Source organism: Oratosquilla oratoria, chromosome 26 (genome assembly GCF_046742065.1).
Source record: "Oratosquilla oratoria isolate Oo_2021 chromosome 26, ASM4674206v1, whole genome shotgun sequence".
In the NCBI taxonomy this organism is placed as follows: domain Eukaryota; kingdom Metazoa; phylum Arthropoda; class Malacostraca; order Stomatopoda; family Squillidae; genus Oratosquilla; species Oratosquilla oratoria.
In genome coordinates this window covers 31,602,417-31,615,729 of record NC_134802.1, presented here as the reverse complement: position 1 = coordinate 31,615,729, position 13,313 = coordinate 31,602,417, and the positions used below count along the sequence as shown (strand labels likewise).

The 13,313-nt window shown below is 37.7% G+C and overlaps 2 protein-coding genes across 5 annotated transcripts in view; one reads left to right on the top strand and one right to left on the bottom strand.

Annotated features, from left to right (window-relative positions):
* Positions 1-561: 561 nt before the first annotated feature.
* LOC143039433 (uncharacterized) lies at positions 562-6,385 on the bottom strand. Of its 4 annotated transcripts, none has more exons than XM_076209469.1 (3): positions 6,275-6,385; positions 3,898-4,642; positions 562-1,573 (listed from the first exon to the last, which is right to left on the bottom strand). In XM_076209469.1, the coding sequence occupies exons 2-3, from the start codon at positions 4,414-4,416 to the stop codon at positions 1,325-1,327; spliced, it is 768 nt and encodes a 255-aa protein (XP_076065584.1). In that variant the 5' UTR covers positions 4,417-4,642; positions 6,275-6,385; the 3' UTR covers positions 562-1,324. The 4 variants fall into 4 exon arrangements, with proteins under 4 accessions (XP_076065584.1, XP_076065585.1, XP_076065588.1 ...); XM_076209470.1 differs by having other exon boundaries at positions 6,254-6,373; XM_076209473.1 differs by having other exon boundaries at positions 6,229-6,347.
* LOC143039432 (serine beta-lactamase-like protein LACTB, mitochondrial) overlaps positions 6,318-13,313 on the top strand; it is a 23,902-nt gene continuing 16,906 nt past the window's right edge. The window contains exon 1 of the mRNA XM_076209468.1: positions 6,318-6,393. The gene's annotated coding sequence lies outside the window, so the exon portion shown is untranslated. The remainder of the gene's footprint in view (positions 6,394-13,313) is intronic.

Sequence of the window (13,313 nt, the reverse complement as noted above, 5' to 3'; positions counted from 1 at the left end):
TAACACTTTTGAGCTTAATTTCTGGTATTCTGACAAGAGAAAAATAACAAGGAGATGGAGTTGGGTATGATCCCTGCTACTTACTACCATACTTGAGTTGAAACATTCCTCAGGTACAATAACCATTCCCAGTTCTGTAGCCTTGGAGAACACATTGTCCCAAGGATTTGACAGAAGACCTAAAGGATTAGCCTGACTTCTGTCAACTTTATTGGTTCTCATGAAGGGCAACATGGACCTACTCAGGATGAATTTGCCTCAGTCACTAGAGGCAGATTGTGAGAAAGAAATGAGGACTGACAAGGAATAGAGACAGAGTGATGTCTTGGCAATCCTGACAGATTGCCAGTGTCAACTTGCCAAGTGTTAGCTGTGAAGTATAATAAAGTGTACAAAAATCTATAACTGAGTTAATTCACCTCATTATTTACCCATTACTGTATCAAAAGTGGACTAATATACTAATCTAATAATGTAAAATACACATTTTTAACAGAATACAGATGTAATGGGGTCTGTGTGACTGTCAATTTGCCAAGTGCAATTAGTGGAATAGAGAAAAAAAAAAAAAAAAAAAAAAAAAAAAAAAAAAAAAAAAAAAAAAAAATAATTATTTATCCTACTTTTGTTCATATGTACTAATACAACATATATTCTTACAAAATAAATTTCATTCAATCATTTTGTACTAATACTGGAGACAGCTTTTAAACTGCCTTTAGAAATTAGTTATCTCATGGTTCTTAGAGTATCAAAGTTATATAGCATAGTTATAGGAGTACTGGATAAATACAAAACTTTTTTAACCTAACGAGTACAAAAATATCATAAACTTGATGGAATGGACAAAAACTTCGAAAGATACCCAGAATAAAACAAAACTGATCCCATGATAATGAAATGTAAAGTTTGAGAGTGCAGCTTTGCACTTGCAGAACATCAAAAGTCAAAGAGTTCATGGATTTGCAGTTGCAGAAGGTAAGGGAATGTGTCTACAGACTTGTAACTGCAGAGATGAAATTTTGTTTATGATGCCCACCTCTATGAAGTATCATTCCTAAATGCAGACATAATCAATAACACAACTACCAAAAAGCTGCCATGTTCACAGTCATTTCTTGAATGATACTATCAAGTATCTGCCATATGCATGTGACCATTAACATCAAGCTCAGTCATTTGAACCTGGACATTTGTGTCATGGGAATTTAGGCTTCACAATAGCAATGGTCATTAATGATGTAACTGTCAATACAACTACCACAAAGGTAATGACCACAACTCATCATTGAGGAAAGCTACTGTGCCGCCTTCTCCTGTTTCCTCATATGTTCCCATATTCCAGACTGGATTCAGAGGATGAGGGAGTGAGTGGGTACTGCTCGGGGACAGGATGAAGATATGGGTTAGGCCTCCTGGCAGGAATACCATAGTAATCATCTGTATCTTCAGCAGATGTATCACCTCCCCAGTCCACTGATCGATCATGAATCATCTGTTTGAACTCCTGGATTGATTCGTTAAGGGACCATAATTGGCACAAGAGTGACATGTCCAGTTGACGAAGTCCCACCTGAAAGTATGGAAAAAATACACAATAAATATGCATGTTTTTGAGAACAACACTTAATTATGCCTCTAAAGTATGATTACCAATGCCACAACAGTTATCTAAATTGAAACTGAGTCAGCCTCTTCTAGTGATCTCAGTGGTGGTATCATTACAGAGAAGTTAATCATGCAGGACTAATATCCCATTACTAAACTATGCATTTAGACTGCAACCAAAATGTCATGAAGTTGCAATAGTGATCAGATGTGTACAAATCTGTGATGTGATACTAGATAACAATGACAATGAAGAACAAATATTTGAAAATAAGGTCCAATGAATACATTATAACTTTTATGAATCTGAAAGTGCCTGGCACATTGAAAATCAGGACCAGTTTAGCGATGAACTTGAATATTTAGCCACTACAAAAGCATGGACCACTTCTACCTTAACCACTTCAGTACGAGTCAAATTCTCGCATGCAGTATCAGCTACCATGTGTAATTTGCAACATACTACTCGCATTATAAAATAGTCACTGCTGTATTACTCATTCTCTTTTACTCTGAGTAATAATAAACACAGAAAACATGATCAAAACAGTTCACAGAATCTAGAGGTAACTTATGTACATACATACATATACCCAGGCTTTTTCCCCCCTTACAAGGGAGGTAGCCAAAAAGGAAAAGGCATACAATCATTCCCACCCATTCCATACCTGAATACACTCTGCACCCCTCCACCCTCCCTCTTATGTACAACTACAAAAAATATTTATATATATAATCAAGATGCCAATACCAGCATCCCCATGTACCCACTCATGCCTCACGATGCCTATGTAGGCATCATTGTACCAAAGTGACAGCTAAAAATTTCCACCTTAATCCCTCCAAACAAGAAAAGCTAATCATATGACGTCTGAACAATAAAAATGTGTATAATTAGCCATCACTGGCGATTCTGATGATTCTGATTTTGGTTCTGGCAATGGTGATTCTGACGACGGTGGTGGTGAGACAAATGATTTAAAACTGAGATTTACCACAATATTCTTGCAACAATCAAACATAAGGGTTACCCACCCAAATCCTCTTTCTAAAATGGTAGGGAACAAACAGAAATATATTCATATTTGGGTACATCAAAAATATTCAGCACCATGACACACACACATCATGGTCAGGTAAACGAATACATCCACTAAATATTGATGCTAGTGATAAGATTGGAATAACATATATTATTCAAAGCCTGACATGCTCAGCCTTGTTTATGGGTAAGGTTACAAGCCCTCCTGCTTAGCAATGATTTTTCAAAGTTCAAAATAAAATACTATTGTATTCCTATAAATCTAAAATAATGTAAAACCATTCAATAACATAACTATATATAAGGGTATCTCCATTATTTATTTGTTTAGATTAGCTACTGCTGGGACCAAGGATAGATGCCCGATTGTGGTCCTGCAAGATGGACAGTGGCACTGCCCATTTTCAAAACATGTCAAGTCTCCAAATTGAGCTCAAGATTTCTCTTTATTAATTTCAAATGTATTTCTTACACCTTTTCACACATGGAGAGCTGACATCCAGTAACTGTTTCCTTCTCCTCCTCCTACTTTCCACCAGTGACATTGACAGCCCCACACCAATACAGCACATACAACAGTCCAAATTGGACAGACAACAACATGGTGTCTGGACTGTATCCTAGCAGCATCGTTCATTAGATTTGCTTGTAGCAAGTTTTTTGTTATTTATTTCTGCCAAGAAAATTGCATATTACATTCATGCATTATAATTTACAAGATTAATATTTCATTTTATAATGCTATATCGCATACATGTGCCCAACTAAAATAATACCAAAGTTTCTTCACAGAGAGATCAGTGACTGGGTCTGAACGGTATTGCTAACCATTGTGAGGCTGTAGGTTTTCCACTTAGTGAAAATCAAGGCAACAATTATCATTACTATAATCAGCTAGTACCCTGAAAAGGAAATTGATTGTGCAAACATCAGGTTGCCTGATGTACGATGAGGCATTTCAATACATGCATTACAAAATATTAAGTTATTGCTGTTATACTTGTTCTCTTTCACCTTGATTATATACAACATCACAGAAAACTTGATCAAGCCTGTTCACAGCATATGGGAGTTACTCAGCTACAGCTACAAAATAAATATATCAGTAAGCCAACACCGGCATCCTTGTATACCCCACTCACGGCTCATGACACATACATTGGCATCATAGTATTAAAGAGGTTAAACTTCAATAATGTAAAAAGTAATCATAAAAGGTTTCATTTCATAGCACAAAAGACACCTACCATTTCTTTACGAAGTAGAGCCAGCTGTGAATCTAGGTTGGACTGTCTTCTCATCCTCATGCTAGATCCATGAACTGGACTAAGTCCATGTGTGACACCTGTTATTGACCCCGGGACAGGAGGACTTCCTCGGGGGCTGTGTCCCATGTGCTGACCTCCACCACTTCCACTTCCTCCACCACTCCCTCCACTGTGGCCTCCATGTGTTGCATGGCTTCTGGGAGATCCTGAATGACTTCTGGGTGAGGACCTTGGAGATGAAAATCCTGACACTCCAGAAGATGTTCCTGCCATAGACCCATTGGCATAATATGGCTCAAAGGCACTCACACCATAGCCTACACCTGAATAATGGGAACGTGCTGATTCAGGTCTGGAGTCCATGCGAGATTCTGTGCGACTGTCAGCCCTAACAGGAGGACTGTACCTCTCCCCACTTTCCTTACGGGGATATGAAGTGAAGTTCATAAGACCACTAAGGCTTTTTGGCAGAGGTGGAAGTCCCTGAATTGAAGCCATTGTTCTGCCAAGAACTGTTTCTATAAACAGAACACTAGTTCTCTAGTTATGTGCAAACACTTCCCAGATTAGCCATCAGCACAATAAAGGAAATATTTTCCAGCCATAATTTCTATCAAAACTATTTGCCTTTAAAGATATCTGTAGCCTTCTGAACCCTATCTTTATTAGTTATGCACTGATTCTCACCAAAAGTTCCACATTTGGCATCACTTGTACCAAGAACCTGAAATTAAAGATTAAAGTTAACATTGTCTACCCACAATATGTGGAATCACTCATTAATTTCATGTTACACTGGCAAATATCTAACTTAATACAGTATATACAGAATTGCAATACTGCCAGAGCTTGCCAGAGCACTGCTGATGTCTCATTAAGTGGGTGCAAGAGTAAGGAATAGGGATACAGGACAAGGGCTTAAGGTGCTGGCTGAAGACTGCATGAAAATACTATTACATCACTATCATCATCGACTGGGGGGATTATTTATATTTTCTTTAATGTACAGTTAACCCTCAATTACTTGAGGGCTACATTCCTGAACAGATCATGTATTTCAAAATCACATATATCTATATGGAAAATTGTATTTCTTCACATCTTTTTGACATGTAGTCTTTCTGAATTTATTTCCATGACCTCTTAAAACCCTCCTATCTTTAATCAGATCTGTTCTTTAGTGACTTGAATGCTGTAATCATGTCACATCTTTCTCTTCAATCTTTCAAAGTTGATAGACCCAGTACTTTTAGTCTTTCCTCACATGGTTTATCTGCCAGGCTGGGTACCAGTTTGATTGGTGACTTTTGCATTCTCTCAATCTAGCTTATATCCTTCAATCTGTGGGTCCACCAACTTTGAAAGATCAAAGAGAAAGCGGTGACATGTGTGTGATTCATCATGGATCACCATGGTCTTGGATCATGTGTTGGACTGGTGATTGACAGCTATTTCCCTCCTGGAAGAGAGCTTAGAGCTCATATATGACCAATCTATGGGTAATACTATGACCTTACATGCACACACACACCTAACTCCCAGCCCACGAGAGTTGGAATAACAATTCACAGCGCAGCGATACTGAAATTATTTCAGCCCTGGGCAGGATTAGAACCTGGACCACTGTAGTGGCGGCCGGGAACTCTAACTACTGCACCACAAGCCATGTGTGTGTGTGTGTGTACATGTGCAGGGGGGCAGAAGGCCAACCAGGCATGAGTTTGTGCTGCCAAAGCATTAGGAAAAAAAAACTTGCACTTGCCAAGAATATGGTTCTCTTAACACTGCTAAACACAAGGTTTAATTAATGTGTGGCTGTGTATTTTTTACAATAATTACATACCTTGCATAAGGACAAGTAAAATTTTACCAATCAAGTTAGATCAAGCTATGTTCAAGTTTGTGCTTGAAAATTGTACCATACATACTTCTAGAACTTTACCCTAATCAGTATTATACTGCATTATTTGCACAAGGACACTGATGATAAAAACACAGAAAACAATTAACACCACCCTGAGGTGTTTTTCACAAAAAATCGTACCCAACCTTCAGTCCATATATCTTAAATTGTGATAAAATGTTTTCATTGCGTTCCAGTTAAAGGACTGAACACGAATCACACCAATCTGACCCTCTCGAGAATCATTACAGAATAACATTTATCCCTACATCATCTCCTGGTAAAAAAAAATAATAATAATAATAAAATACCACGTAGCTTTCATCATTACTATTGTACATTGCTAGTTTTGAGCTTACTGCTGCTTCCGAAACTATCACTTCACAACAAAAGAAATATCCATTCACAATCAAATGCGGATGCAAATCTCACAGAAAGAGCTCCCGCTCTCACAATTTAGCATATCCTCTGCACTTCTGACAATGTCTATCCCAATCTTCGCCAACTGATTGCAGTACACGACCGTAAACAATATGTTCGTTCGAGCGCCTTGGTGCCTCTGGATCTGTCAGGTATTATAAAGACTAAAACTGAAATATTAAACCTTTACCTAATTGCAATGCATAGGATAGAAGTTATTTTATAAAATTCCTCTTCGGTGTCTCTATTAACCGAATTTTGGTTGAAACTGAATTGTGTTGTAATCTACAAATGAACGCATATATGCAGAAAATTATATTTTCCTAACACTTAACCATTCAGTCTCTTAGTGAACTCATTTTGAGTATGCAAAACAACTATGGGGCCCGCTTTTCATGAAAGATATTGGGCCCATTGAGAATCTAGAGAAGAGCCACAGATATTACCTGACATGGGAAGACTGATGTACGAGGAAAGCCCATGGAAATTAGACCTATCAATACTTGCATACAGAAAATCAAAAGGAAAGATTATCGAAACATTCTGGATATTTAGTGGTGGATATAACAAAGAAGTGATGTGGTGAAGTATTCGAAATGAAATAAGGGGACAACCGAAGAAAATCTTCCAAGCCCAGGTCAAGGTTGAATCTGTGGAAGTATTCATTCCCGTGCAATGGTAGACAATTGGAGCAGACTCCCTGAATCACTTATAATCTCCGGAAATATTGACAGGTTTGAAAGAAAGCTGGATGTGTTCTGGAAAGAGTAAGAGCAAAAGTTGAACTATATGGCGAATATGTCCACCACACGTTCCCAGTAATTCAGTAAATCTGGAGTCACATATAGTCTCTTCCAGAAGAACTTCTGTGAGTAGCGAGAATTTTGCATGTCCTTTTAATGTGCTTCTACCCCACACTAACATATCCACTATCTTTTTTCATTTTATTTTCCGCCTACAAACATCGACAGTTATATTATTTCTTTCTCTTCTCTTCACCAGTGTGGGGAATCCTAGTTTTTGCTCTCTCATATGTTTTGTCAGGAAGGCTGGTAATAATTTTCACTTCCCGCCCTATGTATATTCTCTATCTGTGTTGCAAAATAATTTTACATACTGTGTATGTAGTAGTGGTTATAGTGCATGGGGTTGGAGCAATGTTCACAGAATCCCTCCTCTTTTCCTCAATTTTTGTCAAACCTTGCCTTGAATTCTTTTAGTGTTGTCATAGGTCATGTTTTCATCCAAACTCTCTTCACAAGTCTACACTAACACTTCTACGTGAAAAACTGTAATTCCTGAAATGTTCTCATGATCTATTCTCGATCATAATTCTTCTCGCACCATTATTTCTTCTCTCCGCTTTCTATGAATTGTACTCCCGTTTAAATGCTATCATCTTGTCACCTGTCTTTTTTCGCTCTCCCATAGTGGGAAGTCCCGTTTTCATATTTCCTCATATCTGTTGTCTTTTAACAGGAAATCATCTTGGTTTTCTCCTTTTGTATTCTCCATATTTCCTTATATCTTTCTTTAAGTATGATGTGTGTTATTTCTGTTTACCTAACTATTGAGGGTCATGAGGAACTGTAGGACGCCTTCAAAAGTGAAACTGAAAGATGCCGAGTATTGCATTGGAGCGTCGAAGGTCGTAGAGTGGTGTGGCGTACTGCGAGGCAAAAATGACAAAATGGCTGACGACCTGGAGCGATAAAAGAATCAGAAATTGCAGTCTAGAGTTTTCATAAGGGATGGATAAGGAGGGTACTCCAGGATAATTACTATTGTGGCGAAAGAGCATGAATGAATGTTGCATAGTGTGCCTGGATGCTTGGTATGGTCGTGTGTGATGCGTGATGTCGGAGAGAGTAAGCCTAGAACTGGTGTTGAACACACGTGTAAAATCCTCACATTCGTTAGTTAGAATAAAGTGAAGAAAGTGACACTCCTGCCTCTCCCTGATCCGGACAATTGTATGCGTGATCTTATGTTCATCACTCGTGATATAAATGATCACACCTACGTGCAATAGAAAAAGGTGAGTTAATGTCCATGCGAGTCCGTAACACTATGAACATCGAGGGCCATTTTAATGTAAATGACCTCAGGCCTACTTATCGAGTCCTGAAAAAAAATCCATTCCAAATATGTGACCCAAAGGAGCACAATCGGAACAGCTGATGTCCACCTAGTGTCAGGTTTGCAGGGGGGTAGCTCTTTGCCAAGTAGGCCTACTTAGAGAAGTTACTCGTGGTCGATCCTCTAAGCGGACAGCTTCCTATTTTGATGTTGTTCGGGTGACAGTTGCGATCCACCAATAGACGAATCTCCCCCCTCCCTGACAAAGGTTAAAGAGGTTGTAAGTTGAAGGGTGGAAATACAGCCAGCATCTGCAAAATCAGTGCGGAGTTGATGAAAGCTGTAGGTGAGGCCATGATCCGCTGGTTACATGTGGCACTGGTGTCTGGCAGTCCGGTACCATTACCTCTGACTGAAATATATATATATATATATATATATATATATATATATATATATATATATATATATATATATATATATATATAAATATATATATCTGGAAGAGGGAATGGGATTAGCATGACTGCAGCAACACCTGTGATACACTAGTCAGTATGCCAGGCAACACCTGTGACATTACACTGCTTGCCCCACATGGGTTCGTTCACATCTGTTGAAGTTTCAGAGGCCTGAGCAGTCTGGGTTCACACTTTAAAGTCAACAACTGATCGGATCCTAGTGCTTTGTGTTCTTGCGGAGCGCCGACGTGAGTTTGGACAGAATTTTCTAGCAGCTTATGTTGATCTTAATTAAGAAGGCGTTTGACTTGGTGCACCGTGGGGTGTTCTGGGATTTTCTGCGGATCCGTGCGAGTCCTGCAAGGGTTACTGGCTTGATGTCAGGCTTACTCTCCGGGACAAAGAGTGTTGTAGTGTAAAGTATGGAGGTGTGTCCAGCTTGTATTCTATTAATTCAGGAGTGAGGCAAGTGCATGGACTCGCCCCAGTACCATGCTCGACAAGACAGGGGGTAGTGCCCCAGGGCCCGAGAAGATTAAGGACGCAACCAGGTTTATATATATATATATATATATATATGTATATGTATATATATATATATATATATATATATATATATATATATATATATATATATTTATAAAGTTGTCTACATGGATTAGTTACATCTTGTCATTTTCCCTCATCAGTAGTGTTTTTATTTATTATTATTAAACAAAAGTTGACGAAGTTGCGAACAAGTCACCCCTTTGCCCAAAAGTAACCAAGGGTAGGGGATCACGCACCTGGCTACTGCTGCTCAATTTTTATCGGAAACATTTCCGTCAGTTTGTTTATACTAAATTTTCATCACAGAGTTGTGATGAAAAACTGTTGATACATTCAGACTCAGTGCCTCAACACCCACCTTGGAATAAACTTCACACCTTTCAAACATGACCATCCTGCTGGGAATATTTTGTGCATTGCCTGTCACAGTTGCACAGGCAGTGTTCACTCAGCATATTCTTAAGGGTGATAAACGCCATGCGTTCAACTATGTGCTAGAAGAGGCTCAAAAGTCTTGGAACACAAATTGTGGAGGCTCGCCTAGGGAGAAGAATGGACTATGCACATAATTGCTGGGGCCAAGTCACGCAAACTTCCGCTGCATTAAACCTCAATGTCTTAGGTTCTTACAGCATGCCATTAATGGTGTTATTTCTATGTTTAGTTCAGCTTTATATTATATATAACCACTTGAAGTAGCTGCACTTAACCTTAGATAATTCAAATACATACATACAAATACCAAGGGCTTTTTCCCCCGCAGAGGGGAGGAAGCCAAAATGCCTAAATCCACTCCCACCCGTTTCATTCCCGCATTCCCCCATTCACTACCCCTTCCTCCCTCTTGGCTCCTCTCGGATGACGGGTCATCTCTGCATATCGCCCTGTTTATTATTATTATAATTATTATTATTATTATTATTATTATTATTATTATTATTATTATTATTATTAGCTATTATCATAACCATTGTTATCATTATTATCATTACTATAAATGATGATAATATAGTCACCACGTTAACCAATGCCTTAGGTTCCTACACAATATGTCATCAATGGTGTAATTTCTGTTTAGTCCAGTTATATGTAATGTTTTGACACTTGAAATGGGAACCTTTATTGCTTGCTGACCCATGGACCACAATTGATCTCTACGGTCCTGTACAAAACTTTTTAACACATGCATGGTTATTGGACAGAAGTGGTGATCAATATCTTTGCGGAGCATCTATCGGCAAAATTAAGGTCGCTTTTCATTCACGAAGTGTCGAATTGGGAGGGACAAGGAATAAGTTTATGGATGCTTTGACCAAGCTATCTCCTTAACCAGGGGGAAACAATTCATGGTATATGAATGTATCTGTCTTGGTTTCAATGTATTGATTACATGATATATCTCGTGGTATGTTCTCTTCGATAGAAGGGGGTAGCTATTGTAGTTCTCTGGTCTTTGATCTTCTGCCCCTAAATTGTAGGCATACATAACCAAATGTATAGCATAAGCTTTAAACAGCACCATTTTATGAAAATGCCATGGTTGTGGAAAACCACACTATGTCGTTGAATCTGAACGGCGCACATCCGGGATGTTTGGCAAATTCCGATACGATTTGGGCCCTGATTAATATAAACAAGCACAATATCGACCATATTGGTGTGAGGTGAGCAATCACAGGGTGTAGATAATTGAGTTGTGCGCATTTGAGGTGGGAATGGGAGATCGATAAGTTTAAATACATGGCGTGTAAAAAAAACAACAACAACAAGGACTATTGTCAATATAACTCGACTTTCATTTATATCTAATTACAGAAATTTTTGTTACCTCACTACCAATTGGGGAGAGTCTCAGGGAATGCGTGTGGGAACTTGCAGCCTTGTTCTAGCCCTTTTTAGTATAGAGAAGGTAAGGGTTACGATATCTTGGTGTTCTTTAGTATCACCCACCACAAATGACTGATTGTATCAGCTGACTAAATTGTTTCAGATGAAGATGTATCTGCCAATAAAGGTTCGTCCGTGTTTCCCTTCATTTGTCTTCCATGGGTTTGATGACATTAATGGACTTCCCACATTGGACTAGTTTTACTATACTGACTGACATGTCCTAGGTAAATATATATATATATATATATATATATATATATATATATATATATATATATATATATATATATATATATATATATGTATGTTATATGTATGTATGTATTCCCTACTAAAGTAATTGTTCATTGGTATGACCTGACTTTACCTAACATAATCTTATCTTGCCCACCTAACCTAACCTAATGTAATCTGCCAACTTGACCCCCACCAACCTGGTATAGGGTTTTGGACGGTAATTACTTCTACATTTTTTTTTTCTACTCAAAATGAATTAAAAAAATATATTGTTTTAACAAATTATACTAAATAACATATAGGTAGAGAGTGAGAACAGTACAATTGATTAGAAAATTATTGTGCACATCATTCACCTGTGAACATGTCATAATAAAATTTACCAAATATAATTTCTTGTTTTTGTTTTACAGAGCAATTCTATCATTTAGGACAAAGCACTGTTGAAGATGCTAAATTTCCCCCAATATAGTGCAGTTTTTCTCTGGTAGGATTTGATATGAAAACCTGTTGTGTTTGTACAAATGCCAATACATTATTTTCAAGATAGATCATATCTGCAGCAGTTGTGTCCCTCAAACAAATTGAGATATAGGAAATGATATAATTTTCTGATTCAAGTTGTCAAGGTCAATGGCCATAACTAACTAAAACTGTGAATTCCCTGCCCGCATTTTCTATACCTTCATGAGGAACTCGAAAAAGGAGACATTTTTCCAATGTGTTATTTCATAGGTTAGGTCATTCCCGAATGAAAAAACATTTTATCGAAAAAATAAAAACTATTATATTGGTGCCCTCTCTGTAGACTTGTATATAAGAATTATATTTTTCAAAATTCGTTCCTGCTTTTATAACCCACAATTTCTTTTTAAGAAATGCACAAAGAAGCAGATTAGTGTGACGTTACTTGTGGCAAAGGTCGAGGTGACAGCAGTTTGAATCCTGCTGATAATGGGTTGGACCAAGTGTACAGTTCATTAAATTCCATGCTACGAAGCCCTTTGTAAGGGCCACCGTCCTAGCCTCCTGATAAGGAAAATTTGCGATATTGAGTGACCAGTGGGCCCCTAGACCATGGTGATGACACCAAAATCAGCGACAAAATAAGATTAATAGAATATACTGTATATATATATATATATCTATATGCATGAAAAATCACAAAAACTCACTATTCCAAATATGCAGAAAAACCACCAAGGAAAATAATAAAATGATGACCGAGCGCTTTTGTCTATTTATACATCCTCATGTACCCTGTGGATGTATAAATAAATGAAAGTGCTCGGTCATCATTCTATTATTTTTTATGGTGTTTTTTCTGCACATATATATATATATATATATATATATATATATTATATATATATATATATTATATATGGTTCATTTTATTGCTTCTCTGTTTTCCATTTTCCCACAAATATGCACATTTAATGATCCAAATGGAAATCACAGTAGCAAAATTCTTCCCTCCCCCTTTGCCATGAGATAAGAAGAGGTAGTCATAGAAGTGGTAAAGGACATTTTCAATTAAAGGAGGACAGTTATAGTACAAAATTAGCATAATTCCTCAAACATAGACAAAATGTATGGTTCCAGTCCATAGGGGCACCCCAAAACAGTCCCTAAATCATTAATTACATGCTACTATGAAAACACTACTATATGATAATATGCAGTGTGGGGTGCACCTCAATCAAACATTTGCCCTCAGAAACCTGAATCCTCCCCATAGAACACCACATGAAAATGATAGGCACTTAGTTCTATGCAAGAGCCCTTAAACCCACTCATCCTTCTCACCACACAAGCATAGCCAAGTGAATGAAAAAAGAAAAGAACAGCATCAT

Coding starts and splice junctions, on each gene's coding strand:
- LOC143039433 (XM_076209469.1), bottom strand. CDS start 4,416: ATGGCTTCAATTCAGGGACTTCCACCTCTGCCAAAAAGCCTTAGTGGT. Junction 1,574..3,897: donor CTCTACTTCGTAAAGAAATG/GTAGGTGTCTTT, acceptor CCATACTTTCAG/GTGGGACTTCGTCAACTGGA.